The sequence below is a fragment of the Mirounga angustirostris genome, unplaced genomic scaffold (genome assembly GCF_029215605.1).
Source record: "Mirounga angustirostris isolate CCGP_5_RB_7025 unplaced genomic scaffold, mMirAng1.0.hap1 SCAF_2, whole genome shotgun sequence".
Classification (NCBI taxonomy): Eukaryota; Metazoa; Chordata; class Mammalia; order Carnivora; family Phocidae; genus Mirounga; species Mirounga angustirostris.
In genome coordinates this window covers 34,490,239-34,518,169 of record NW_026991710.1, presented here as the reverse complement: position 1 = coordinate 34,518,169, position 27,931 = coordinate 34,490,239, and the positions used below count along the sequence as shown (strand labels likewise).

The 27,931-nt window shown below is 41.3% G+C and overlaps 1 protein-coding gene across 15 annotated transcripts in view; it reads right to left on the bottom strand.

The window, feature by feature from the left end:
* Positions 1-27,931, bottom strand: part of LIMCH1 (LIM and calponin homology domains 1) — a 321,642-nt gene that overhangs the window by 103,011 nt on the left and 190,700 nt on the right. For all 15 annotated transcript variants that reach the window (XM_045881234.3, XM_045881236.3, XM_045881235.3 and 12 more), the window contains one exon: positions 634-740. In XM_045881234.3, coding sequence (XP_045737190.1) covers positions 634-740 — 107 coding nt within the window. The remainder of the gene's footprint in view (positions 1-633; positions 741-27,931) is intronic.

Genomic DNA, 27,931 nt, shown 5'->3' with positions numbered 1-27,931 from the left:
GCTATTCCTTTCCAGAGAAACACACTGCCTTTTCTCTTACTGTGCCATTCTTTCCCAAAAATTCTTTGGCTGCAAACATGGCTCAGTGAGTAGACACAGTCAACAACAGTCAAATGGCCAATAATCCATCTTCAAAGAACCTGATCACTGACATATGAGAAAACAGTTACAAATGTAAATGAGGAAGCCATTTCTCCATAATCTATTGACCTCTTTGCATAATAAACAGAGTTTGGATCTGTTTACCAAGTTTGTAGTCTTCCAAGAGCCTATTCAAATGCCCAACTAGAGTGAATAAAGGTTTTCTTTCTGTCTAACACACACAGATTCTGTGCATATTTCTCCCTTACCTCTCCCTCCAGTAAGTCTCACCTAACATGTTTCTCCTCTTTAACATTTTAACACTCTATGTGTGATTTTTGCATTTCAAAGAAATTACGTTTGACCAAAATGAAAGCTACACACAGGGGGAAGGCCAATGTGTCTTGTTTTGAAAGCTTGCTCTTTACCTTCACATTTTTATTTTATTAGACATGTCCAATACTCTGCCTCTTAAACATTACAACATTATCATAAAGCTACAAATCAAACCATAAATAGGTTTTCCTTAAACATAAATCTTGTGTTACTTACTTGACTGTTACTCTGTTGGACGTATCCTGTAGGTCACTTGGGTCAAAAAGTTGAGATTCTCTAAGACCAAGCTCTTTACAACCTCTCAAGAACAAGATGATATTGTCCTGAAAGGAAGAAAAGAAATCCAAGTCTATATTATTTTATATTATCTTTATGAACCAGTCCCTCCTCTCTAATAGTCCAAATTACCAGAGGGATGTCAATCATTAAGACAGCAAGAATCAGACCTAAATTTTGGCTTGTTGGATAATAGAATCATACTTTGTTAGGATATTCCAAGATAAACAGACACTTTCAATCTTCTAAACCCACAGCCATGCCAAATGCATTTTTCCCCCTTTACCTTAACACATTTGCATAAAACTGCAAGTAAAATATCATTGCAAAGCAGAACATAGCATCTTTTGGGGGACCAGGACTCATAGTAGCCAGGTATCCCCGAGAACTTCCAAGTTTTGTCCATGTCTTATTGCAAGAATTTGGTTCAAAACTGATATATTTTTTAAAAGTTGGTTTTACTACCCAAATGTCATCAATTGGTTTTTCTTTTAAACTGACCTTCTAAAATACATTTTTTATCAGCAGGTTTTGACTGATAATACCTCTTTGTGACCTATGAATTGAATTAAATGGGAAAAAATTTAGACTGGGAAAATGGGAAAATCTAGACTTAATAGTGAAGGGAAAAAAGAGGAGCAAGGAAAGCTTTTGAAAACAATGCAAAAGACCTTTTCAAAGTGAACATTTTCTCTAGCAGGTACATATTTTCTTTGAACTGGCAGAATATCAGGCACAATTGACAATTAAGGGTTCTGCCCTTCATCTGTTGAGAGTCAAGAATGAGCAGATGACCCTGGAAGGGATTGCAGCTGTGGGTCAGCCTTTTGGAACTCCCGGGTATTAGCAGCAGATTCCTCGGTTGCAAGTTCCTAATTGTCCTCTTTCTAGAAGATTTCTGACAAGCTAACTGGTCCCATCAGTTAGAACTACAAGAGAGGAATAATAAAGGTTGGCTCCTGGGGCCAGACCAGTGTGAATCCATCTGAAAACTCTAAGAAAGTTGCTACAGAAATCAGAAATGATGATGGTAGTTACTGAATCATATACTCACGCAAGCACAGTTCAACAAAGCAAACAAGAGGCATAGTATTTCCCAATCACCCAGTCTACAGGTAACATTCTAAGATGACCCTCAAGAATGCTGCTCCCTGGCATACACAGCCTGCATAATCGCCTCCCCTGAAGAGCAAGTGGGACCTGTGAAGGTGATGGATATTACTCTGTGATTACCTTACTAACCAGTAGCCTCTGAGTTAATCAAAAGGAAGATTATCTGATTGGACCTGACATAATCAGGGGAGGATTTAAAAGAAAGTGAATAGAATTCCTGGTGGCCAAGAGTTCTATGGCTGCAAGGAGATGGATTCTATCAACAAACACATAAGCTTGGATGAGGCTTGGAAGCTCAGATAGAACCTCAGCCCCCATGAACACCTTGATTTCAGCCCCTTGAGACTCTGAGCCAAGGTCATGCCATGTCCATACTTCTGATCTACAGAAACTAAGATAAGAAATGGGTGTTGATTTAAGACTCTAAGTTTATAGTAATTTTTTATGCAACAATGAAAAATTAATATACCCAGGCGCAAAACAGTAAGAGCAATAGCAATAGATTGCTAACCTTTATATAACTTTTATATGCCAAATATTCCCCCAAGAGCTTTGTATATGCTAACTCACTTAACCCCTGTACGACCTTAGTAGGGACTACTATCTGACCTTAGTAGGTACTTAGTAGGCACCAATAACAGATACTATTATCATCCTCATTTATGGATGAGCAATCTGAGGCACAGAACAATCAAGCACCTTGCCCAAGGTCACACAGCCAGCAAAGGATGGAGGTGCAAACACACGGCATATAAGACAAACTGAGGCATCAAATCTGAGGCTGGCACCAAAGGAAGTTAGGGGCTGATCACAGAGGCCTTGATGGCCATGGAAGGTAGGCTGTGGAAATCGGAGAGGGGCTGTAATCTGAGAAATGATGCTCAGATCTGCAGCAGAAGTAGATTTTTGGGGGCAGGCGTAGGGGAAAGTAGAGGGTATGAAGGACTTCAAAGGACTAAGACAGGAGGCAGGGAAACCGATGAGGAGATACCACAATCTCACTCCCCCCCCCAATCATGGAGGGTGGCCCCTCCCAGAATGTCTTCTTTCCCGTGTTTTCCCTGGGTCCCTGGATTTTCTTCAGCAGTTACAATGTGCCATCATGCACAAGACCCATGTCATTCACAAGACCTCTTGTAGAGGGGCGCCTGGGTGGCTCAGTCATTAAGCGTCTGCCTTCGGCTCCGGTCATGATCCCAGGGTCCTGGGATCGAGCCCCACATTGGGCTCCCTGCTCTGCAGGAAGCCTGCTTCTCCCTCTCCCACTCCCCCTGCTTGTGTTCCTGCTGTCGCTATCTGTCTCTGTCAAATAAATAAATAAAATCTTTAAAAAAAAAAAAAAGACCTCTTGTAGAGTGACAATGAGCTGGTCATAGTCTGAAGTTAGTCATACCCTGCCAGTCTCTCCTTCAATTACTTTGCAGGTTTTAAAATTATCAAATATCTCCTTGAAGTTTTTCTATCCCCCCTCCCATCTTCAGAGTTTTATTAGATGTTCATGTGAGTCTCTTCTATGGCATGCAACTATCTTTCTGGTTGGTCTGAGGGCTTGTTGCCCAGAGGAAAACAAAGGATGGGTCCTGGCACTCTCTAGGAGTCATTTGGGATCACAAGATAAGGACCAACCTGTGACCAGCACGAGGCCCATAAGAGGAACATGACTGTGGCACCTCAGTTTCTTAAGAAAGGCAAGGAGGTGCCCTTCCCTTATGCATTCCCAGATGTGCCCTGGAGTGCCACACTATCTTCATTACACAGACTGCAAACCCAACAACATCGTGTTGTCCACTGAACAATTTGGACTGGGAGATTTAAAGGACTGCAGGTCTCCTTCCAGCTCCTTGCTGCAACCAATGATGCTAGAGGGGAGCCAGACCCCGACCAGGAGAAAACCAGAAGAAAAAGCTCCATGGCCAAGAGTTTACAGGGGCAACAACCAGAGTGGGTAAAAAGGACTGTGCCTTTAATTACATAAAATGCATCCTGCAAACTCCCATCTGCCTTGCTCTTCGTGCTAAAATTTTTCCACATTCACAATTCCAAGCAAAACTCACATCTTAGTGTGTTAGCTCCAGAAGGCAAGCAGTACAACAGCATCTCAATCCCTCAGGAGAAGAAGTAAAAGTCACTGATTTACGACAGTGACCAATATGTTAGCTCTCACTATCGTAGTGTTACAAACCCATTAAAACTTAGGAAGTCTTCAGAAAGAGTTTTTAAGGGACTCTTCAAAAAAGTCAATGTCATTAAAAAAAACAAAAACTGGACATTACAGAGACATGAGGACCAAATGTAATTGATGACCTCTGACTGGATCCTAGATGCAAAAAAGGAAAATAAGGCTATAAACATCTAATTTAAATATGGACTGTATGTTGGATGATGTTATTGAATGAATGTTAATTTTCTTAGGCAGGATGATGGTGATATTGTAATTATATGAGAGAATGCCTTTATTTTTAAGCAAACATATACATTATTTAGGACAATTTATCATAATGCCTACGACATAATTTCAAATGGTCAGAAAAAAAAAATAAGGGTGTGTGCATGTAAGAGAGAGAGAGAGAATGTTTACCCACCATAGAGAAAGAGGTAAAGCAAATATGGCAAAATATTAACAATTGGTGAATCTAAATTAGGGATTGGCAGACTTCTTCTGTAAAAGACTAGGTAGTAATTATGGCTTTGTAGGCCCATAATGGTCTCTGTCAAAATGACTCAATTCTGTCACTGTAGCCAGACAATACATAAATGAATGAGAGTGTGTGTATTCTGACACATTTACAAAAACAGGCCCTGGGCTGGATTTGGCCCATAGGCCCTAGTCCAGGTGAATGAGATGCAGGGATTCACTATGTCATTCTTCCAACTTCTCTGTACCTTTGAACATTTTCCAAAAAAAGTTTGAAGAGAAGGTTTTTAAATGTGTAGAAGCATGGGGCGCCTGGGTGGCTCAGTCAGTTAAGCGTCCAGCTCTTGGTTTTGGCTCAGGTCATGACCTCAGGGTCGTGAGATCAAGCCCCTTGTCAGGCTCCTTGCTCAGCACGGAGTCTGCTTGAGATTCTCTCTCTCCCCCTGCCCCTCCCCACCCCACTTGCACTCTCTTTCTCGCTCTTTCTAAAATAAATAAATAAAATCTTTAAAAAATTTTTCGTAGAAGTGTATTCAACTACATGACGTGGCTGGCAAGACCAATGTCATAAAACTCAAGCAGAAAATAATGGTTGCCTCAGGGACAACTAGTGCAAGTCACCAAGGTAAATGCTCCAGCACCACTAATGGAAAGTTACCATCTCTGGCTGACTGGAAAATACTGTAACATGAGTCTCAATTCAACCCAGATGCTTAACATCAAGTTCCTAAAGAGTCCATTTTGTGTGAGACTAATATTAATGTATGTATTCATACTGCTGCTTTTGTAACCACCATGTATTAGCTCCTCCTTGTTCTTGGTTCAGTGGCTTCCCATTGCATTAATTTGTGGGCCTGCGCTGTGCATGAAAACACTCCCCAGAGCTCCAGGGTTAAGGCCTGAGCTTTCTACCCCGCCAGGGCCTCTTCTCTGAAAAAGGTCCTTGTACTTTGCCACCTTCTTTTCTTGCTTCAAAGGCAAGATGAAGGAAAGCCCAGGATGGTCTCTACCTCCAGACTATAGCACTATCCCCGGAATATAGCAGGTACTCACTAAATATTTAAAGTAAATTAAATACTGCATTCTAGGGACTTACAAGAATGGAAAAAAAAATTCTTTATCCTCATGGAGCTGACATTCTAGTAGGTGAAATAATAAGGATTTAACAACAAAAGTGTCTTATCTTCTGGATTAATGTCCATGATATATTAAATAGCTGGATTTGTTCAAGACACCCCTAAACAAAGGTCTGCCTTCCAATTAGATGGTGGAAATGAGGGGTGCCTGGGTGGCTCAGTCAGTTGAGTGTCTGACTCTTGATTTTGGCTCAGGTCAGGATCTCGGGGTCATGAGATCAAGCCCCACAACAGGCTCTGTGCTGGGTGTGGAGCCTGCTTAAGATTCTCTCTCTCCCTCTGCCTCTGCCCCTGCTCCTCCCCCCGCACCTCCCTCCACCCCCGTGCTCTCTCTCTCTTAAAAAAAAAAAAAAAAAGAAGAGTGAAGTGAGAGAAGAACAAATATATCAAGGGACACAGCAAAACAGCTTTGGAATCTGAAGGTCTCCAGTTAGAATTCCAGTCTCAACCATTTATTAGCTTTGTGGCCATGGGCATCGTCCCTAACCTTTCTGATCCTCAGATTCCGAATCTGAAAGGTGGGGGAGCCATCAACCTTACAGAGACACTAGAATTACAGAAGCTACATATTTTTTTTTTTTTAAGATTTTATTTATTTATTTGAGACAGAGAGAATGAGAGACAGAGAGCATGAGAGGGAGGAGGGTCAGAGGGAGAAGCAGACTCCCTGCCAAGCAGGGAACCCGATGCGGGACTCGATCCCGGGACTCCAGGATCATGACCTGAGCCGAAGGCAGTCGCTTAACCGACTGAGCCACCCAGGCGCCCCAGAAGCTACATATTAAAAGCACAGCCCAATGTCTGGCTCCTTCTGGGCACTCATTATATGAAAGTTATTATTACATTCTTGTCAACTTGGGACAAGAAAAGCCTGTGGAAGGTGAAATGAGGAACACTTGATCCATCCATGAAAAACAGACCCAGTGTCTATTTATAGCTCTTGCCAATGACATGGGACCTGGTTAAAAAAGAAAGAAGGAACATTTTAAAACAGAGTTGCTGTTATTGTTGTTCAGTTACTGTTACCAACTGCCATCCTGGCACTTTTCTTCAGGCTGCCTCAAATTTACTCACAAGCTATGTACCAAAAGTCCATTTGTAAGATAGCTGCTCATTTGTAATTATCTCATGGAAATCGTCTTTTCATGGTAGCCCCCAGAACTGGAATGCTTACTTAATCCAAAATGTACCTGAATGGACCTACCTGCTGAGCAGAACAACATTCCAGTGGGAAAGAGCATGTATTGAGAAATGCCAAGCAACATCCCTCTTGGCTAAAGTAAGATGAATGATCCCAGAGGCCACAGAAAAGGCTTCCTCAGCCCAAGGCAGTACGACGGGAGGGAAGAGGGGAGAAAGGTGGGTCAGCAATTCATATCAGTGTAACCCCCAAGACACACCACAGCTGATCCTTTCTCCCTCTTGTCTTCAGATGGCAGGCAAGGATCTGCTGCGACCTTTCCCTTTCTCCAGCTGTCATTTCCAACCGGAAAGGGACTTCTCTCTCTCCTTGATCCACTGTGGGACAGCATGCAGCTTTCTGGCTCAGGGGAAGGCTCCAGCATTTAATGGTTCTCTAGGGAAACCAGACAGGTGGTAGGAAGCTCCCTTCTCTGTCCAATCTCCTTGGCTTTCTTTCCTTTACAGCCAATAAGGACAGGTCAACATGATGGTGGATTTGGAGTTCACAGAAAATGAAGATAATGCTCAGTTTGTGTTTCAGATGAACCGAGACTCCTATCCTGCAGGTATTCAAAATGCCATATATAAAAAGCATCCCTATAATTTTCTGTTTTGATAGATGAAAAGAGTATCTATCAAAATGTAAACTGGAATTATACCTGCTGATCTTATTTTAATACATTTTCTATAATGTATAGATATAATAAATATTTGCTTTAAAAATCTTAATAAGGATTAGGATATCTCAAAAAGATCTGCAAGTGTATCAGAGAAGATCAGAGCCTTTTGGAAAATCAATAACCCTAATGTTACTTTTCTATTCTACCTATAAGGCCTTTTTTTTTTTTTAATAAAAACATGATTTTTGTTAGGTTTTCTACATTTGAAGCAAATAAACTGCCTTTAGCAGAAAAGCAATAACAAAATTCAGAACTTAAGGAATACATTACCAAAAGATCTCTGGGAACTTACCCCACAATTAATAGAATTTGGGGATTTCCTATACCTGCCATGTGTTCACAGTTGCTCTCCCAGCCTGTATGGGTTCCAGCCAAGCTCCAGCAACTGGCAGGTGCCCAGAACAATCAGCACTGGGCAGACTTTCAATGCATTTATATTTGCTGGGAGTGCTTAATGAGGATAGCAGGCCTTCCATCGGGAGGTGGCTTGTTCTGCCTGGGGCAGGGGAGGGGGGGAGCGGGGGGGAGGGGTTCTGGGGAAGCCTGACCCAGAAGGTGGCAGCTGGGTGGCTGCTTGAAGGAGCAGAAAACAATTTATGGATGGAAAATGAGCAGAAGCATGGCGGGTGGCAGGGAGAGAAGGAAAAGCTGGGGGAGGGGAAGAAAGTTACGAGAGGGGAGCTGGAGGACATGTGGAGCCCTGTGAAGGATCTGGACTGTTGTGTAGGCAGGGGGAAATCAAGGCCAGTTGATGAGGACGGAAGGAGTCTGAGGATCCAATCTTTATTTAAAGAGACTGTGTCCAGTGGCAGTGGGAGAGATCCACTGGGAGGAGGGGATAGGGTCCACTTAAGAGATTATTACAAGAGCTCAGGGAGAGACGTGGAAAGCCTGAACTCACCCAGCAGTAAGAACAGAAAAGAGGAGGCGGTTGTGAGCAGCCCTGTTGGCTTGGCAGTTGAGTGGATTTGAGAGTAGAGAATGAGGAGGAGGAGGGGGTTTGAGGCTGAGGTTTTTAGCCACTGAGGCCATCTGAAGGAACACAGGAAGGGGAGATTTGTGAGAATCAGAAATGATAAAGGCTGGAACATATATTCAAAGAACCACAGTCCTTTGGGAGCTTATATTTGGGTCTGGAGCTCAGAAGTGACACTCCAGGGGAATATGCAGGTTTGGAAATCACCAGAACATGCCCATTGCAGAAGGAGGGCAGAGCATGATACTGCCCAGGGGAGTTTAGACAGAACAGGAGAGACTAAAACAGGACCATCCAGAATGCCAATATTTAAAGGACTGTTCGAAGAGAAGGAGCCCATTATGACTGAGGAGAAGCAAATGAGAGTAGAAGGAGAACCAGGCAAGACGGCCAGGGAAGCCAAATGAGAGCACTGTTCAGAGAGCCTATGTGTCCAGTGCCAAATGCTGCAGCATCACATCCAGAGTCCCCACGCTGCCACTTCCTGACCGCATAGCCATGGGCAAGTTGTTTAACCGGTCCCTGCCTCAGTTTCCTCTTCTAACAGCACAAATCCTCACAGTGGTCTCCAAAGCCCTACAGAAGCTTCTGCCCACTACCTCTCGGAACTTGTCTCCACCACTCTCCCTCTCCCTGCAACCAGATACAATTCCATACTGTTCTTCAACCAACCCTTCCGGGGGCCTCAGCGCTGCTCTTTTTCTTACCTAGATATTACCTAAAACAATCTCTGGTATATGGTAAGCACATCTCCAATAAATATGCAGAAAATGAACAAACAACCATAAAAATGGGGATACGCATAATATCATAGGGCTCTTGTGTGGAGTTAAGTAAGAAAATATACATAAAGTGCCCAGAAGAGAACAATGTTTGGCACAATGAATGTTTTCCATTATGATACTCACTTCCATTAGAATGAAAACTGTCAAGTCATCAATGAATGGATTTTCTGATTAAAGGGACATTACTGACTTTTGGGAGAACTTCACTGTAACGATAGGGTAAAAACCAGATTGCAGAAAGTTAAGAGATCAGTGTAGAACCAAAACAATGGAGAATACACATAGAGACACCTTTGGGGAGTTTGGCAGAGAAGAGATTATGAGATAAGGTATAATGGGTCAAAAGATGGTTGGCCAATTATTTCTTTTAGGCAAGCTGCACATCAGGAGAAACATGGCACCCTGATTGACCCAGCTCTTCCTTGCCCCTCCCAGACAATCATCTTGGTCTTATCATCCTCAGGAGCCATCCTCATTTCATTTGAGGTTTGAGCCATCAGTTCTTCACCATAATGATCTTCTGTTCTACTCATTATTTCTGTCACAATCATGGGGGACTCTGATGCCAAGCTCACCACTCAACAGTCAACATTTTAGGTGACTTTAAATTCTTCATGGACAGCCTGTTCAATAACCTGGCTTTACAGTTCTCTGACTTCTTTGATTCCAATAGTTTTTCCTTACACACTCCGTTTCAGGATCATAATCATCACCTATACCTAGCCTGTGGAATTTTAAACTCCAACATCCTGCTCTGGATTTAGCCCCTCTCCCTCCAGGCTTCTGGCTCCTTCTCTCATAACGGCCCCTCTTTCATCTCCAGGTGCTGCCCTTCTTTCTCAGTCCATTTCCCTCTCCCCTCGCTGCCTGGTTTCCTTCATGATCCAGTCCAGACAAGTGAGACTATTCCACCCCTCCCCTTCCTGTATCTTCGACATCCTCACCTCTCTGTCTTTCTGTTAGGGAGCAAAGACTAGGAAAAGGAAATAGTGCAGGTGGAACAGTCAGCCTTGGAGATGAGCCTGGCGGCCAAGCCACCCAATCAGCTCTGGGGATCAGGTATGCCCACTCTTCATGTTTCTACATGGAGGGACAACGCTTCCAGCCCCTCACGCCTCCTCTGCCTGGTTGCATTGGTGGAAGAAATGGGGCATGCTCAGCCTGCCAGTTTGGACTTCCCTGCGGTGGAAGTCAGCCTGTCTATAAGACATATGTGTCCTGTCTGTCTCTGCCATGTGGTAAGAGCCCTCTCTCTGTGGGGGAGGCCTGTGGTTGTCCAGCTGTGCCAGGAATGGGTGGATAAATCTGTTTAATTCATGAGTGAGGATCAGCAAATGCTCTTGGCTGCAGCTCTGAACCCATGCTCTCCTATTTGTTTCATGAGAAGTAAAGCTGATATTTTGGTCTCTATCTGCCTCCTGTGTTTATACCTCAGCTGGTGGAGGAAGAGAGGAGTATTATTTACTGATCACCCTAAATCCCCAATGACCCGATCCTGGTGCTACTGGAAATAATGGTGCTGTTATTGGATCTGGAGCTGCTATAAATTTATAAGCTCCCACCTCACTGGGCCCCTTGTCCACTTGGTAATCCTTCTGGGTGTCCCTGGTCAGTCCCCTGTCCCAATCCTTGCTGAGGTTTTCACACGCCCCCTCTGTGTTCTAAAATCTCTCTACTACACCTTCAACTTTTCCTCCATCAACAGATAGAGGCCATTAACCCCCAAGAGTTAAATCCCTTCACTCCACTGATGCCAGGTTCTGTATATAAAAGCTTTTTAAAAAAAGAATATAAAGGGTGCCTGGGTGGCTCAGTTGGTTAAGCGACTGCCTTCGGCTCAGGTCATGATCCCAGAGTCCTAGGATCGAGTCCCACATCAGGCTCCCAGCTCAGCGGGGAGCCTGCTTCTCCCTCTGACCCTCTCCCCTCTCATGCTGTTTCTCTCTCTCTCTCTCAAATAAATAAAATCTTTAAAATAAAAAAAATTTTTAAAAAAGAATATAAAGTTGGATATTGTAAGGCATTTGAAAACAATCTGTTAACATTTTTTCAGCAATGGAGGCAAAATATAAGTCTCTGTTAGAGTGAAGATCCAACAGCCAGTGGTTATACTATATTAATTTTAGTTTATTTTTAAAATTTATTCAAAGGTACTTATTGCAAACTTATTGTATGAAAGGCTTTAGGTGGGAAGGGGTCACGGTTAGAGTTGGGACTCTAATTTGCAAGTGAGAAAACCCTGGGTGGAAATAGACATATACTGGATTAGAGAGCCCAATACCTCCCAGCCACAGGGGAGTAGGGATGCAGCTGACCCTTTGAAACAACTGGAAACCAGGGCCTTGTGTGTTTGGAAGCTGGAATTGCTTCATTTCTTGCCTGCTCATTCTGCATGTTAGCTTATTTGCTTTCATCGCAGACGGGTTTCCTCCACATGGATCCCTGGTTCCCAAGTTTCATATATGAAGGTTGTCACCCTCCCAAGAGGACTAATTCTCTTTTTCACATGCAGTTCAAAAAAAATCACAGGATAAGGAAAAGACCATTATTGGCCTGCCTAGGGCCAATAGGTTCCCTCCTACAGTGACTAATGGGATGGGGTAAAAGAGACCGGGAGTCATTTTAATCAATGGTAGGGCTAAGGGTGGGGGGCAGAAGAGTTTCCAAAAGAAGGAGAATTCCCTAGTAAGGGGACCCAGGGCAGACAAAGCTAGCAACACTGGCCACCTTCACAAGAGTGGATCAGCTGTGGATTTTTCTCTCAAAGTTCTTATGGAGTAGAGTACAGAACTGCTACTACCGTTTTTCAGCATTCTAAATATAACTGATCACAAATTTAGTTTTCCTTTAAAGATGTTCTTTTGAGAGAGCCTATACACTAAGCTGTAATGCTGCCTCACTTTCCCAAACTTAATAGGCTTGATGCCAAAGACAGCCAGCCACAGAACGAAGCGAATGTAATTAATGAACTAACTCTGTTGGAAGAGATTTCAAGCACAGTTCCTGGTCAATACAGTGACTGGAGCCTAGCTAGCTCTTCTTCCCTCAGGACATTTAGGAAAAGAGAGTGTGTAATCCCAAAGGCTCCAGCATCTTGATTTTCTCTCTCCTTCTGGATTCCAGACTCATGACTGTCCACATAGCAGCAGCTTCTCCTCTTCAGAACTTGACATTCAAGCCTACTGGAGGGTCAATACCATAGTACTATCTCAGGAGAATCGGAATTCCAGCCTATCAGAAAAGCTGTCTCGATCTCTCCAAAAGGCCTCGATCTCTCCAAAAAATGACCAAACTATTCCCCAAACTATTCAGACTAGCTCTAAAACACGGCCTAAGTGTTATTGTTATATTGCCAGATTGTTTTCCAACATCATTCACTCACTGCATTTGGGAATTTAATGAAAATAGCTTTACATTATGGTAGAATAAAACTGCTGAAACTATCATACCTCATTAAACAATACTCACATATTTGATATGTAATATATGACTTGTGCATTTCTCAGGCAGTGACAGTCAAACTGGGGTCCATGGATGACTCACACATGATGAGATAAATGCAGAGCCAGAAATGAGTTTTCAGAAACTCTTATAACAATTTGGCAATCTAACCACATCCAAGCATGTGATCAATAGACACATCTCACTGAACAAGGTATACACCATTCTGGATGCTTATCCAACCTGCATATTATGTGAACTGTGTAGTTAATGGTAGTCGAATCACGTATCAGTCCAAACTGGACTAGAAATCAAACAAACAGCAACAAAATGAAAATCAAAACCACAATGAGATGCCATTTGACACCCAGCAGAATGGCTATTTAAAAAAATACAAGGAAAATAACAAGAGTTGGCAAGGATGTGAAGACACTGGAATCTCTGTGCATTGCTGGTGGGAATGTAAAATGGTATAGCTTTTGCGGAAGATAGTTTGGCAGTCCCTAAAAAGATAAACACGGAGTTCCGGTATGATCCAGCAATTCCCCTTCTAGGTATATACCCAAAGGAATTGGAAGAAGGGATTCAAACAGATTCTTGTACATCAATGTTCATATTCACAGTAGCCAAAAGGTGGAAACAAGCCAAACCATCTGCCCATCAACAGAGGAATGGATAAACAAAATGTGATATATACACACAATGGAATATTATTCAGCCATAAAAAAGAAGGAAATTCTGACACATGCTGCAAGATGGATGAACCTTGAAGATATCGTGCTAAGTGAAATAAGCCAGATGCAAAAGGATAAATATGATCTGATTCCACTTGTACAATGACAGGAAAATTCATAGAGACAGAATGGATAAGGGAGGTTACTAGGGGCTAAGGATTCAGATGAATGGAGCTATTGTTTAATGGGTACAGGGTTTCAGTGTGGGATGATGAGAAGTTCTAAAAACGGATAGTGATGAAAAAAAATAAAAAATAAAAACGGATAGTGATGACTGCACCAACATGGTTAATGTACTTCATGCCACTGAACTAGACACCTAAAAATGGTTCAAATGGTAAATTTTATGTTACGTATATTTTGCCATAATAAAAAATGCTCACACCCCTCCGCCCAACCACAAAACTTGCTCTTCATCACAACAGTTGCAAATCCCCATCCTAGAGTATCCATGTCCTCGGGGGTTCTGGATTAAATAAAACCTGGAAAGTGCTGCCCCCCACCTTCGAGTTCATAATGCTTAGGACTAACAGTTCTGAGAAATTCCCTCTACTCTGTTTATTTTAAACTCTTTACTTGAACTCGGCATTTCCTACACTGGACTTCAGGACCCTTTCCATCACCCTATCCACCTTTTGCTGGAATAAAACATAAAGAAATGCTGAGCTCCCGAGGAACAGCTGAGACATGGTTCACACTTTCATGCTGCCCACAATTAAGAGTGAAAAGAGTCATCACACTTAGGTTGTGGCCCCTAATCTGAAATTGTCAGCCTTTGCTTCAACCCTCTGGTCAGTTTCTACACTGGCAATGCCAAGCCCCACGGCACGCCAGGTTAACAGAACTCAGACAGCCAGAACCTGGGTCACTGCTACCTCCCTCAAGCCTCACAAGAAGGATACATTTGACATCTGCCTTTATCGGGCTGCAAGCGAAGCCAACGATTTACTAGTCAGAATGACCCCAGGAACAAAGCACTTCATGGTCCAGGTCAGACATGTGGAGGACATTAGAAAAAGAAACAGGCTTTTAGAAGGCAAATGAGTGTGCAAAGCAGGAGCCATATTGATAGATCCAAATACCATTACCCCTATCATATTTAGAGGTCACAACCTCTCTACTGAGAAGACAAAAAAAGCCAGCAAGAAAGGAAATACCACAAAGTAAAACACCAAAATCAACCTTTGCACTCGTCGACACACACCACGGCCTGAAGTAATTTTAGTCTTTAAAATTTTTGCCTGGGGAAAAGTTCGCTTCAAATGTTCTGCTGATATTAAAACACATGTGACAAGGAAGAAGAGGTATGCAGGGTAGGAATTCGAAGCAAAAAAAAGGGAAAATCTGGTGAAAACATCACTGCCATTTTTTGTATTCTTTCAAGTTTATCAGGTTCTTAAACCAAGTCGGGGGCCCCCTTAACTCTTCCAATTTTTTTGGTATGTAATTCAAAAAAGGTGTGGAGGAAAGATTATCTTCAAATGACTCTAGATTCTCGACTTTGTAATCATGCACAAGTGGAAACCACATTTCATCTTCAAGAAACATTTTTTAAACAGTAGATTCAAAATAATAAATTTTCCATGGATACTGGCTTCCTCTTTCCAAGTTAGTGTTCGGCCTAATTTATACAATAAATCTAATGGGCAAGTTATCTCTCACAAATAGCACCTTGCACATCTGAAAAGCATCTGAAAAGAGTTAACACGCTGCATATGCTGTTCATGTTCACAAAAGAAGATTTCTGAGAAAAAAAAAAATCACCAGAGCACCACGGGCGGGGAGGGAGAGCATAGGAATGTAGAGGGCCACCAATGTGGCTACAAAGGACACTTTGCCCACAACCTGGAGTTTTGAAGTTGCATCCAGGGGGCTGGAACCAAAGGATGGAAAGTACCAAGGACCTGTAAGATGTTTGGGGCTTTGCAATTTCCAACACATTTAATTCTAGCAACCCAGCCCCCATGATGCCAGCCTTAACAGATGTGGAACAAGATGGTGTTTAAAATAAGTTCAGTTGAGATTATTGTTTAGTGGTACAGATTTCCAGTCTGGGATACTGACAAAGTTCTGAAGATGAATGGTAATGATGGTTACACGATAGTGTGCATGTACTTCAAGCTACTGAACTGGACACTTAAAAAAAATGGTTAAAATGGTCAATTTTATGTTACGTATATTTTACCACAAGTTCAGTAACTTCAGTAACTTCCCAAGGTTAAACCGTGTATCCATGACAAAGCTAAGAGGTATGCCAGTCTGACCCCAAAGCCCATAGTCTTTCTCTGCATCTCTCAAAAATAATGATAAAGGGATGCCTGGGTGGCTCAGTCAGTTAAGCATGTGCCTTTGGCTTGGGTCGTGATCCCAGGGTCCTGGGATCGAGTCCTGCATCGGGCTCCCTGCTCAGCGCGGAGCCTGCTTCTCCCTCTCCCTCTGCCTGTCACTCTGCCTATTTGTGAACTCTCTGTCAAATAAATAAATAAGATCTTAAAAAAAATAATGATAAAGATGATGGTGATAATAAAAAATATCATCATCCTCATCCTCACTTCATCCTTATCCTCCTCATCTGCTTTTTTTAAAAAACATTTTATTTGTTTTGAGAGAGAGACAGTACGTGCGAGTGGGGGGTGGGGCAGAGGGAGAGGGGGAGAGAGAATCTCAAACAGATTCCACGCTGAGCATGCAGCCTGATGTGAGGCTCGATCCCACAACTGTGAGATCATGACCTGAGCCAAAATCAAGAGCTGGTCACTCAACCAACTGAGCCACCCAGGTGCCCCGCATCATCTATTCTTGAGTGTGTATTTTGTGCCAGATGCTATTCTATGTAATTCATGTGTATTTATATACTAAATGCTCACTACAACCCTACAAGGTAGATATTATTGTTACCCCTATCTTGAGAAAGTGAAGTACAGAGAGGTAATGTTGCTTCCTCAAGGGGACCCAGCTATTAAATCCAGGAAGTCTGATCCCAGATCCCCTACTCTTCACCACATTACTGCACTGCCTCTTGTCATATAAATTTATGTAAACAGCACATAAAGACACAAACCTCATTAGTCTCAAGATTATTCACAAACCAAAAATGTCGATAGGTCATAAATAATGTTTAGATAAGTTAATAAATGTTAGTTCATACATAGTCTCTGTGGAAGATATTCTAAAGATGGCTTAAACACTGCCTTCTAGAAGGTCTTTCATGTGGCTCTGGGCCATGCTCCCTTGGTAATGCCTGAACCAAGCACCTAGGCCTGTGTTCTGGTTACAGTCCATGACTTATTTTCCCATTGTATCATGAATTCTCATGCATGAATTCATGCTCATGTATGTACCCACTATTTTAGGATTAGCACTATGGTTAGTATATGTCTTCAGTAAGTTTTTCTTAGTTCACCTGGAATAGTTTAAATAATATCACTATGATCTGTTCTTTAAAGGTTAGCTCTGTAACCATCTGGTCCTTGAGTCTTTGTCGGTGGCAACTCCACCTTTCCAGTCTCTTCTATGGTAATTCAGTATCTTCAGGGTTTCGAGACTGCTCCTGGGGACAATTTCGATCATTTATATTTTACTAAGAAATCATCCTTTTCTGTTGGTTTTCAACCCCCTTACCGCAGATTTGTTTATACGAGTCTCAAAATGATTTTAATTTTTCTTCTATCTATTGCTTTGCCATTTCTTTTCCTTTTTTTAATCTTTGTTTTGCATTCTCTTGTTGTCATGTTTTATCCTTAACTGGGCTTGCAAGGGGTTTATCTATTTTTAGTGGTCTTTCCAAAGGACCAGCTTTGGGATTTATTTATCATTCTATCCCTTTATTTTTTCTTTTAATTTTAATGCCAGCATAGTTAACGTATAGTGTTATAGCAGTTTCAGATGTATCATATATCTATCTCTTTAATAAATTAATTAATTTTTAAAATTATTTTTTAAAGATTTTATTTTTAAGTAATCTCTACACCCAGTATGGGGTGACCCTGAGATCAAGAGTCGCAATGTTCTTCTGACTGAGCCAGCCGGTGCCCCATCCCTTTCATTTAAACTTTTATCTATTAATTATCTTACTAATTTTTTATGTTTGTTTCTCTTTATTTTCTGAGTGATACGTTGCCCTGTTTTCTCTTTGTTCTTTAACAAAGAATAAGACATTTCTTCTGAGTACAGCTTTCACTACACTTAGAAATCCGATTAACAAAATATTCCTTCTTCATTTCTTCCCCAATAACTTTTACTACTTCTTTGATTTCCTTTTTGATTCCGGGGTTATCAATGAGAGTGTTTCAGAATTTGCAAGTGGATAAGGTTTTTTACATTGCCTTCTTGCCTCTTCTTTCTATTCTCATTGCATTATAACCAGGGAGTGTGCCGTTAAATCTCTCTCCTGTCCTGGAGTCCTAGAAGGTGTTCTTTGTGGGTAAGTGCATGATTCAGGGGAAGGGTGACCGTGTTGAATGATCGGGAACATTTACCTATTTTTATCAACCAACTATGATCTTTGCAAAGGTGACATGAAATCAGCTCACTTAATAATTGTTCTACAGGACACCTACTATGATATGATCAGAAAAAGCATGAGATTTGGAATTTAAAACTCCTGTCTCTTCCCTTTGCAAATCTGGGTCTCAGTTACCTGATCTATAAAATGTAAATCACGCTTACTGGCCTCACAATGTCACTAGTGAGAAAATTAAATAAGGCTGGTGTGTTCTTCTGCGCAGTGCCTTCCTGAACATTCCAGTGAGCCATCGAAATACTGCACTTAAGAAGCAGCTCTCGACAGCCATGGTAGGCACCAGAAAAGCCTCCAAATGGAGACTGCATCTTGTCGGGTGTCTGGGACCACACAGTGTGGAGAAACGGACATACCATTGCATGCATGTGACACACGCCCCAGAGGATTCTAGAAAAAGGCAGTCATCCCAGACCAAGTGTCTTTGAAGCAGTTTAGTGTTTAAAGTCCCTTAAAACACTGCGTGAGTGTGCAGAAGCAGAGGTGGGGGGTTGGGGGGGTGGGGCAGGCATGGAGAAGGAGACTTAAAGCAATTTTATTGTAGAGAGTATTTTTGAAACTAAAGACTGATTGAGAAGGACATCAAAAGAGTTTGATTTGTTTGATGTTTGGACATATTCACATGATGCAGATAACTGCTGGATTAATGATGACCGTCTGCACGCCAGATGGACGGCGACTATGTCGAGACATCTGACTCAGCACCATTTGAAAAGCAGATTAAGGTAAAACCATCCTAACACAGATGATCTCCCCTCCCCATGTTTAAGGGTACATCATTCTATTGTGAGTTCAAATCATTCGACAAACTACAATGAACTTTTAAGACCTCTTCTTCCTGGGTCAATACCACTGCGTAAGAATCAGAAGGGGTGATATCGTTGTTGGGCCAGTTTCTGTGACTGGGTAAGACTCTTTTAGGACAGGCACTAGGATGTGGTGAACAGCCCTAAGCTGAGAGGTACAGTCAGTCATAACACAAATGCTGGCCCGTAGATTTACATAATCATTTTAGATGTGATATTTGTAAAAGCTTTTAATCTGAGTATTTGGACAACAATAACAAAAACCACACAATCTCATCTCATCCTCCCAGAACACTCTTTCAAGGCATTTGTCCCACTAAAAATTTGTTTTTCTTTTGCTAGCTTTTATTCATAAGAAATACAAATGGCCAATAAATATGTGGGGGAAATTTTAACCTACCCCCAAAACAAATGAAAACAACAGCATAAAAAACAGTTTTACTATCAGATTGGCCAAGATGAGTACAAATGCTAAAACCCAGTGTCGGGGAAGGTATGGAGCAGTTGGCCGTCATGCTATTGAGCTAGAGAGAATGTAAATTGGTTCTATACTACCTTTCAGGGGGTGATTTAGAAATAAGTGCCAACTTGTTGTGAGCTGATGTATGGAAGTGACGAATCACTAAATTCTACACCTGAAACTAATATTACAGTGCATGTTAACTAACTGGAATTTAAATAAAAACTTGGAAAGGAAAAAAAAGAAGTGCCAAAAGCCTTAGGACTTTACATTCCTTGGCTTTGGCAATTTCCCTTTTAAGAATATGTTCTAAAGACATGAATATGAGTCATTTATAAAGATTTTTGTAAAAGAATGTCCACTGCAATATTGTTTAAAATGAAAAACTGGAAACAACATAAACGGTCAACTACGGGATAGTACTTATATTGGAAACTATTGTGATACATGCTCTTGTCGGTGTATACTTACGTTGGCATTAAAATGATTTGAAGAATCTAGGCAATTTAATCCTGAAGTCCAAATTCTGCAGATATTTTAAAAGATGACTATAAAAAAGAACTTGCGATGGAACTACTCAGAATAAGTAGTTTTAATTATTTTATTAATTATTTAAATAAATCACTTAAAAATTAATTTTTAAGTGATCTTTACTACGTAGATAATTTTTCCTCTTTCTAAAATTCTTCTGAGTGTTTGAAGAGGTGACTTACTCACATGGTTAAAAGAATATACAAAATACTTCTGTCTTGCAATCTCCCAGATCCCACTCCCAAGGCAACGGATATTTCCAGTTTCTCGCCTATTTTTCCAGAAGTACTTTTTGTGTATACAAATCTCTTTACATATATTCTGCAACCTCTCCCACCTTTTAAAAGAACCCAATGTAGATACATGTTGTTTTTTCTTAATTATCATATTAGTCAATAGATAAAGAGTGTCATCATTCTTTTTTTTTTAATGACTATATGGTATTCTATAGTATGAGTGGGCCAAAATTAGGGTAAAAATAATTTATCAGCCAAATCAAGACACTTTTGAAAGGGATGCTATTCCTAATTATAGTGAAACAACAGTGCAAAAGCCAGGACTGTCTCAGACAAACCTGGATGTATGGTCATCCTGTCCATTAATGACCACAACTTATTAATCAGTTCCCTTTTGATGGAACTTAGGTTATTTCTAATGATTTGCGAGAGCAAAAATGCTGCAATAAAAACCTGATATGTGTGTCATTTCACACAAGTGGGAGTACATTTGCAGGACAGAAGACTTAGAAGTGAAATTGCTTAGTCAAAGATACCGGAATGATTTTTATTTGATAGATATTTCCAGGTTGTTGTCCAAAAAGGTTGCAATTGTTTACATTTTCTTTTTCTGAAATAAGTACTGCTTTAATAATAAGATGAAACAATACATTAACTTTAAAAATTAAGTAATGTGAAAAATGTAGACTTAGCAAGTTGAAAGCATTCTTTTTTTGGGGGGGGGAACCAAATTATTTGAAGAATGGTACAAATGAAAGAAGTTAAGTAGATGTTTTGGTACAACTTATAGAAAAGGTAAAGGTAACCCCAACATGCATGCACTGCCTTGGTGACCAGGAAAGTCACCCTTGTGGCTATGGGAAGACAGCCTAAGAAACACATATAGAAACCCAAGACTGGAAATACTTAAAATTGAGCATATCAAGACCACCCGTAAGTTTCAAAAACAAACCAACCCACAAGAAATGGTGCCAATGAATAGATAATGCAGTTACAGGGTGAACTAGAAAAGCTCTTTGTAAATATAATGCTTAGTAATGTCTCTGGGCGTCTCCCACCCTCTTTTGATTCTATACCTTGTACCTTCTTCTCTTTGCCCATCGAGGCAAGTTAGTTTCCATTTGAAGTCAATAAGGGACAACAAAAGGCTGACAGAGGCCGGTCTTTCTTCTTCTCAGAGAACAAACAGTCCCAATAGGAGAGCTCTACCACTTCGGGGCAGCTACTGTGGTGTCTGTAACGGCGGCTGGACCCGAAACCCCAAAGTGGTAGGGAAATCTCTGCGGAGGGCCAACGGCCTGGGAGTGTCCGCCAAAATCGTGCCATCTCAACACAGCAAGAGACAACTATCCGCTATCTCCGGGACAGACTTCCTCTTACTTCACGGATAGAAGCTCTGGGAGAAAAGCCGCAGATTCTTTCACTTATGAAATGAAATCCGCACCTGCCAAAATATGTTGTAATTGTCTCATCTACTCAGGCCTTAACCTTAAACATCTTCCTGCCATTCACAAGACGTGCCCAACATGAGCTTTATGTCTCTCCCGTGAATTTGTATGCCACGAAGTTACAAGACCAAGTACAGAGTGTTCTCAAATGTATGAGGGAGGATGTCTATGAGAGCTTTCCTAAGAACTTCATATCCACATGATGGAACAGCATTTGAAAATTATTTCCAAAAGATTACGTACCAACATGAATGCAATTTTTACATTTTGACCTTGAAATGACTATGCGAAACCATGGCACAAGGGCTGGCACCTAAAAAATACTTCCTGAATGATTGATTTGGGGTGAAACAGACATTTACCTATAGAAACCACACCTGATAACCTACTACAGAGGTGACAGGCAAAACTCTACTCTCTTAACTGCAATTCCTTCAAAAATCAAGATGTTAAAGAAGTGCTAATCTTGTCACTTTCTTCACACTTAAAGCATAACAACAGCCACTAGTCATGGAATAATTACATTAGCCTTCTATGGATGGACTTTTAGGCTGTTTCCAACCTTCTGCTATTTCATACTATGCTACAATAAATTGTGTGTGTGTGTGTGTGTGTGTGTGTGTGTGTGTGTGTGAGAGGAGAGAGAGAGAGAGATTTCACACAAGTGGCAGAGCATCTACCCGATAAAAAAAACTTAGAAGTAAAATTGTGTCAAGTATTTCAAAGATACTATTCTTTTTATTCTCACAAGAGTCTTGCAAGGTGGGCTCAGTTGCTCCTCACACAGAAAGAAAATTAAGGCTCAGAGAGGTGAAATGATTTCCCCTCCGTCACAGAGCCAGCAAGTGGTAGAGCTGCAGTTCTCACGGAATCCTAGGAGCCCGGCCCATCCCACTCCCTTAGTCTCATAAACGTTTTCCCATAAAGTCCCAAACAAATAGCATCATAGAGGACTCAAGCCACACTTGAAGTCTGGAAAGCTTAAATTCAACAAAGTAGAACAACGGCAGTTGTGACGGTTAAACAGACAGCTTTGTGGCCTGTACTAGTCTCCCGAAGATGGATCTGGATCCTACAACAGATCCTCATGGATAATAGTGAAATCCAGGCTGGTCCTTCCACACACGCTAAACACACTGTGTCTTTTTAAAATTTGCCCTCAGTGACCCTTGCCAAATCCCACCTGTTCTATACTTAAGATCTGCCTGGAATGAAGCTAGTTTGATCAAACCCCTTACAATTCCTGCCTCCTGGGCTGGCTGTATAAAAAAGAGGTCTGGGGGCGCCTGGGTGGCTCAGTCATTAAGCGTCTGCCTTCGGCTCAGGTCATGATCCCAGGTCCTGGGATCGAGCCCCGCATCGGGCTTCCTGCTCGGCAGGAAGCCTGTTTCCCCCTCTCCCACTCCCCCTGCTTGTGTTGTCTCTCTCTCTGTCAAATAAATAAATAAATAAATCTTTAAAAAAAAAAAAAGAGGTCTGTCTGTTCAGTTTGGCATAAATTCCCTCACTGATGGCATATAAGAGAGATGTGTCTTTTTTTTTTTTTTTTAAGATTTTCTTTATTTATTTGAGAGAGAGAGAGAATGTGAGTACAAGCAGGGGGAGTGGCAGGCAGAGGGAGAAGGAGAAGCAGGCTCCTGGCTGAGCAGGCAGCCCAGTTCAGGGCTTGATCCCAGGATGCTGGGATCATGACCTGAACCGAAGGCAGACACTTAACCGACTGAGCCACCCAGGCGTCCAAAGAGATTTAATTTAATTTAATTTAATTTATTTAGAGATTTAATTATATTTTATATATTATTATATATAGTATATATATAAAGTATATTATATTTACTTTAATTATATCACACAAGGGAGTCTATAGCAAAGGTCAGGACTCAAAATTTTTAAAATAGGTCTTAGAGCTAATGACTGGATAGCCATTAGCCTTTATAATCAAGTATCCTGCCTCAGGTGTTCATAATATTTTACATAAGCAAAGTGTATATTATAACCTTCTCGGGGGGGTGGGGAGGAACTTGACAATAGGTCTCAAAAACTTAAAGATAATGGGTTTCCTTTGTTCCAGCAATTTGACTGTGGGAATTTGTTCTTAAAAAATGGTCACAGAAATAAAGAGAAGATTTATGTACTCTACCATTCATCACAAGCTTATTTATAATAACTTAAAAATGGAAATAACCAAAATGCCCAACAAAAAGAATACACTTAAATAATTTATTCAATGTCCATGTAGGAAAAATCATACAGCCATCAAAATGGTGTTGTCAAAGAAAACAACACAGAAAAATCTTCCTCATCAAGGACAAGGGAAAATAAAAGAAAACTGAGAGAACCTCAACCATGTCATTTGTATACATACGTGCATACAGAGGAAAAAACGAGAAGACTGAAATCCAGAATGCTAAAGATCTGAGTGCACTATTATGCATAATTTTATTTTCCCTTCCATATAGTTTTGATTTTTATGTTTATACCTAAAGGGTAGATGTTATGATTATATATTACAGTTAAACCCAGAAAAAGATGACAAATAGGATTTTCTTTTAAAGACTTTTTAGATTGGTTGTTGATGCTGTTGACTTTGTAAGCCATGAGCCATTTCCAGTTACAGTCAAGTTAGTTAGGCAGGACTATTTCTCTTTTGCCTTCTGCAGTGCTTACAGGTATTATCACTGGTGTAGAAAGAAGGAGTGAGATAATGAAACTCAGAGCCATCTTTTTCGGGAGGACAGACTGATTGCCATACATTTGTTTGGAGAAGATTTGGAAGGCCAAACTGACTAAAGTTACTTAGAGATTTCCTTTATCTGTATAACCCCAGCTGTAGAAATTATCCCCTACTGCAGACAACCATGTCTTGGTCTGAGGCAATAAAAACCTCCTAAACTAAGAATTTCCATGATGTCAATCAATGGCAATAGCCTCTAAGAGGTGCTTGCCTCCTCCTATGTGAATGCTCTCATCTCTCTCTTCCTTCAGTCTCTTGATGCCTCAGAACAGGAAAGTCCTTAACCAACCAAAGATTTACTAACTAGATCCTTCCCCACTTTTAAGCCAAAGTTCTATCTGTCAAGATACTGAAATTGAAAACCCAAATCCATGTGGCAATATTCTGGTTATCCACTTTCACAAACTCTAACCCCGGTTCATTTTGGTCTGACCTTGTATTCTTCTTTTCTGTGTTCTCTCTTCCTTCCTTATAAAGGAATCTGTTTCACATTATTTTCCCTAACCATGCTCATTTAAAATTTGCGACTAAGAGCCTTGCTTTCTTTTGCCAGAATGTCTTCTCTCATGGACCCTTTTTTATTTACTTCCCTGCCAAACTCCTTCTCAAACTCCACTCTTAGTTTTCCTCCAGGAATTAAGATGTCTCTTATTCTCTTTCTCTAACTAAACAACTAGGACTGTATAAGTTACAGAATATGCACTCTTAGGCATTGAGATGGAGTATATAACCAATTCTAGTGGTAATCTACCTAAATCCAGTGTGTGGCTAACTGTCAAATATTTGTTTCTCTGTGATTCTAAATCCCCAAACTGTAAGCATCTCTATATTATTTATAATAATTTGAGTGGGGCATTTGCAAGATCACTTTTTATGAATCTGAGATGATGTTGTTAATGACATTTGCAGATGGAGCTGCTTTTGGAAAAGTTTGACAAAGGTGAATTCAGTTCAGCAGCTGAAGTTTCTCTTTTTCTCTCGTGGTCAGAGTTCACACACACTTTCTCCACATGCTCCTACCCCTATCAATAAACCAACCAATCAGTATTTCTGGGAAATGTCCCTTTCATCTTTTATTCATGCTTAGCTAGAAATCATTACAGATGAAAACGTTACCAGTCTCAGTTCTATTACTAGTTTACTAAAAAGGCAAGGAAGTATAAAACACCCAAGATAGGAATTTTAGGCTCCTGTAAATATCTACTTGGGGTAGGGGTGCCTTTTTTGCAGTGATAATGGTATTTCAGCATCCCTGACATCAAACCACCCGGGAGACATCTGTATCACCTTCCTGTCAGGCCAGGCTCCACTCTGGAAACTCACTAAGACCCTTGTCATTACCTATAGTGATATCTTGGAAAATCCAGTGCCCTGTTCCATCGAACACATCATCCATCCAGCTCTCTCTCACACTCAAAATGCATTAGTTCTTGGACCTCATGACAAACTCTGAACCCCTTGATCACTCAACGGAACATGCTGGCACTACTATAAATTCATGATTTCTAAACTTAGTTGGGTCCTCGCTGAGAGCACTTTTCCATTTCCCTCAGGAACAAATCCAACCTCCCACTTCTCCCTCTGTGTGTTTTGTGCAACACTGCCCCACTTATTCTCAGATATGCTTGTCTGTTGCAGCACTGAGAAAGTTGAGGCCCTTGAGGGGACACTATCAACACTCCATTCCTTATTTATATGCCCCATGTTCACCTCTTTTCCTCTGGAATGAGGATAGAAGATGTCTCTCCTTCTCTGTCAAGGTCATCCCTTCCTATGTTCAAAGACCTCATTTGATTTAGTTTACCTCTCTCCTCTATCTTTTTCTTCTTTTCCTCACCAGTCTTCTGTTTGTCCTACAAACAAGATAAAACAGTTCCTACCCTATAGAAAAATCTTCCACACACCGTGTCTCCCTCAGGCTAACACCCCTTCTCTCTGCTTCCTTCTCAGCTCTCATGCCCATATGTGTTGTTGCCAGTAACAGCCTTTATTTCTCTCCCTTTTGAGCCCCTGACAAGTTGATTTTAATTCTCACCATCTGGTACAAATGTTCTTAAGGTCAACAATCATGCCAGTCCAAGGGAGACTTTTCAGTTCTTACAGTGGGCTAACTCTGCCTGCGTTTGATGGAGTTCATTAACTTTTTCTTCCTTGAGACATTCTCCCTCCTGTTGATTCAATAATGTTCCACTTTCTAATATTTCTCTGCCCCCTTTTCTCGATCTTCTTCCTGGGTCCCTCCTTCTCCCTATTCTGTAACTGATAGTTTCCCCCACTCATACCCCATAGCTGATTTCTCTTCTCCGTCTATTCTTAGGCCATCCCATGCATCCCTGTGGTTTTAACCCTTGCCAAAACATTTATGATTCTTGAATCCTTCAAGACTTCCCAGAACTACCTACAGGACACCTTTTATGCTACACAATGTCCCAAGAATGGTCACTGTTACAGATGGTGCTGAATGACAATTTCTTCCTTTCCTGGGTGCGTAGGTCCAAAATCGTGATTCATTCTGTCTACAAAATTAATGCCTCTGCCTAAGTGTAAGCATGCAAGCAGAAACGAATATGGGTTTACATCTGCTCCATTACAACATTAAGGCATACCATATCACCTAAGAAGAAGAGGGCTGAATGGAACAAAAGCAAGGCTTAATCTTCAGACGTAACAGCTCTTGTTGAAACCACAGAATGTCCACAGTGATTGAGCAGAGGTGAGGGCACATGTTTTGATCATTTACTTAAACCCCTTGGGAGATCAAGTTTTTTTTAGAGTTATAACCAGAATGCTTCAAGTAAGAGCTTTGCTTTCGGACTACTGGTTAAATCACAGAATGGCTACAGAATTCTAAGTGCCAGGCAGGCTTACCATTTTCCAGTGTTCAAGCTGATAGAGGGGATCTCCTGTTTTCTGGGAGTCCCAGAATACATGGTTAGGGGTACTGTAGCATGTTACTGAGAAACACCATGACACCCATACCTATTATCACACATGGGGACCTGTCGCCACAGCACCGTTGTGCAAACAGATGGCTAATGCTGTGCGACCCCCAGCTGTCCACTCAACCATGATGCCAGGATGGCTGCCTGTTTTCTCCTTTCCTCACCAAAGAAAAATTCAGTTGTAATAGCAAGAGAAATGTTACATAGATTAAATAGCGTAGGGACTTTTCTGCATAAACTCCTTCCTGATGATGAGGAAATCAACAGGGGTTCTTTTTCAGTGGTGAATCTGATGCACAGCCAGAAGTGGGAATTTGCTTTTAGTGGCATTTTTGGAGACCTTACTCTGTACCATTATCGTTGAAACTGTCCCCAGTATTGAACATGGCTCTGGACTTTACCACCTTGACAAGCCATCTCTAGTAATCTGCATATGTATGTTGTTAATTATACTGCTTGGCAAGCACGATGTACTGTAGTTGATACGTTCAGGTTTTTAAAAAGTCCTCGATTTGGGGGCACCTGGGTGGCTCAGTCGGTTAGGCATCTGCCTTCGGCTCAGGTCACGATCCCAGGGTCTTGGGCTCGAGCCCCACATCGGGCTTCCTGTTCAGCGGGGAGCCTGTTTCTCCCTCTCCCTCTGCCGGCTGCTCTCCCTGCTTGTGCGCTCTCTCTCTCAAATAAATAAAATCTTAAAAAAAAAATCCTAGATTTCAGCTGTATCTTATTTTATAATTTATTCACTGAGGGCAGGCCCTTTTCTTCCTTTGCTTCAGGTTTCCAGGTAAAGGGGGCTCCATTAGAGTAATGCTCATGAGCATTTTTCTGCCACCTGCTCATGAGTTATCGGAGTGCCGAGAAGGGAGAAGAGACAGCATTT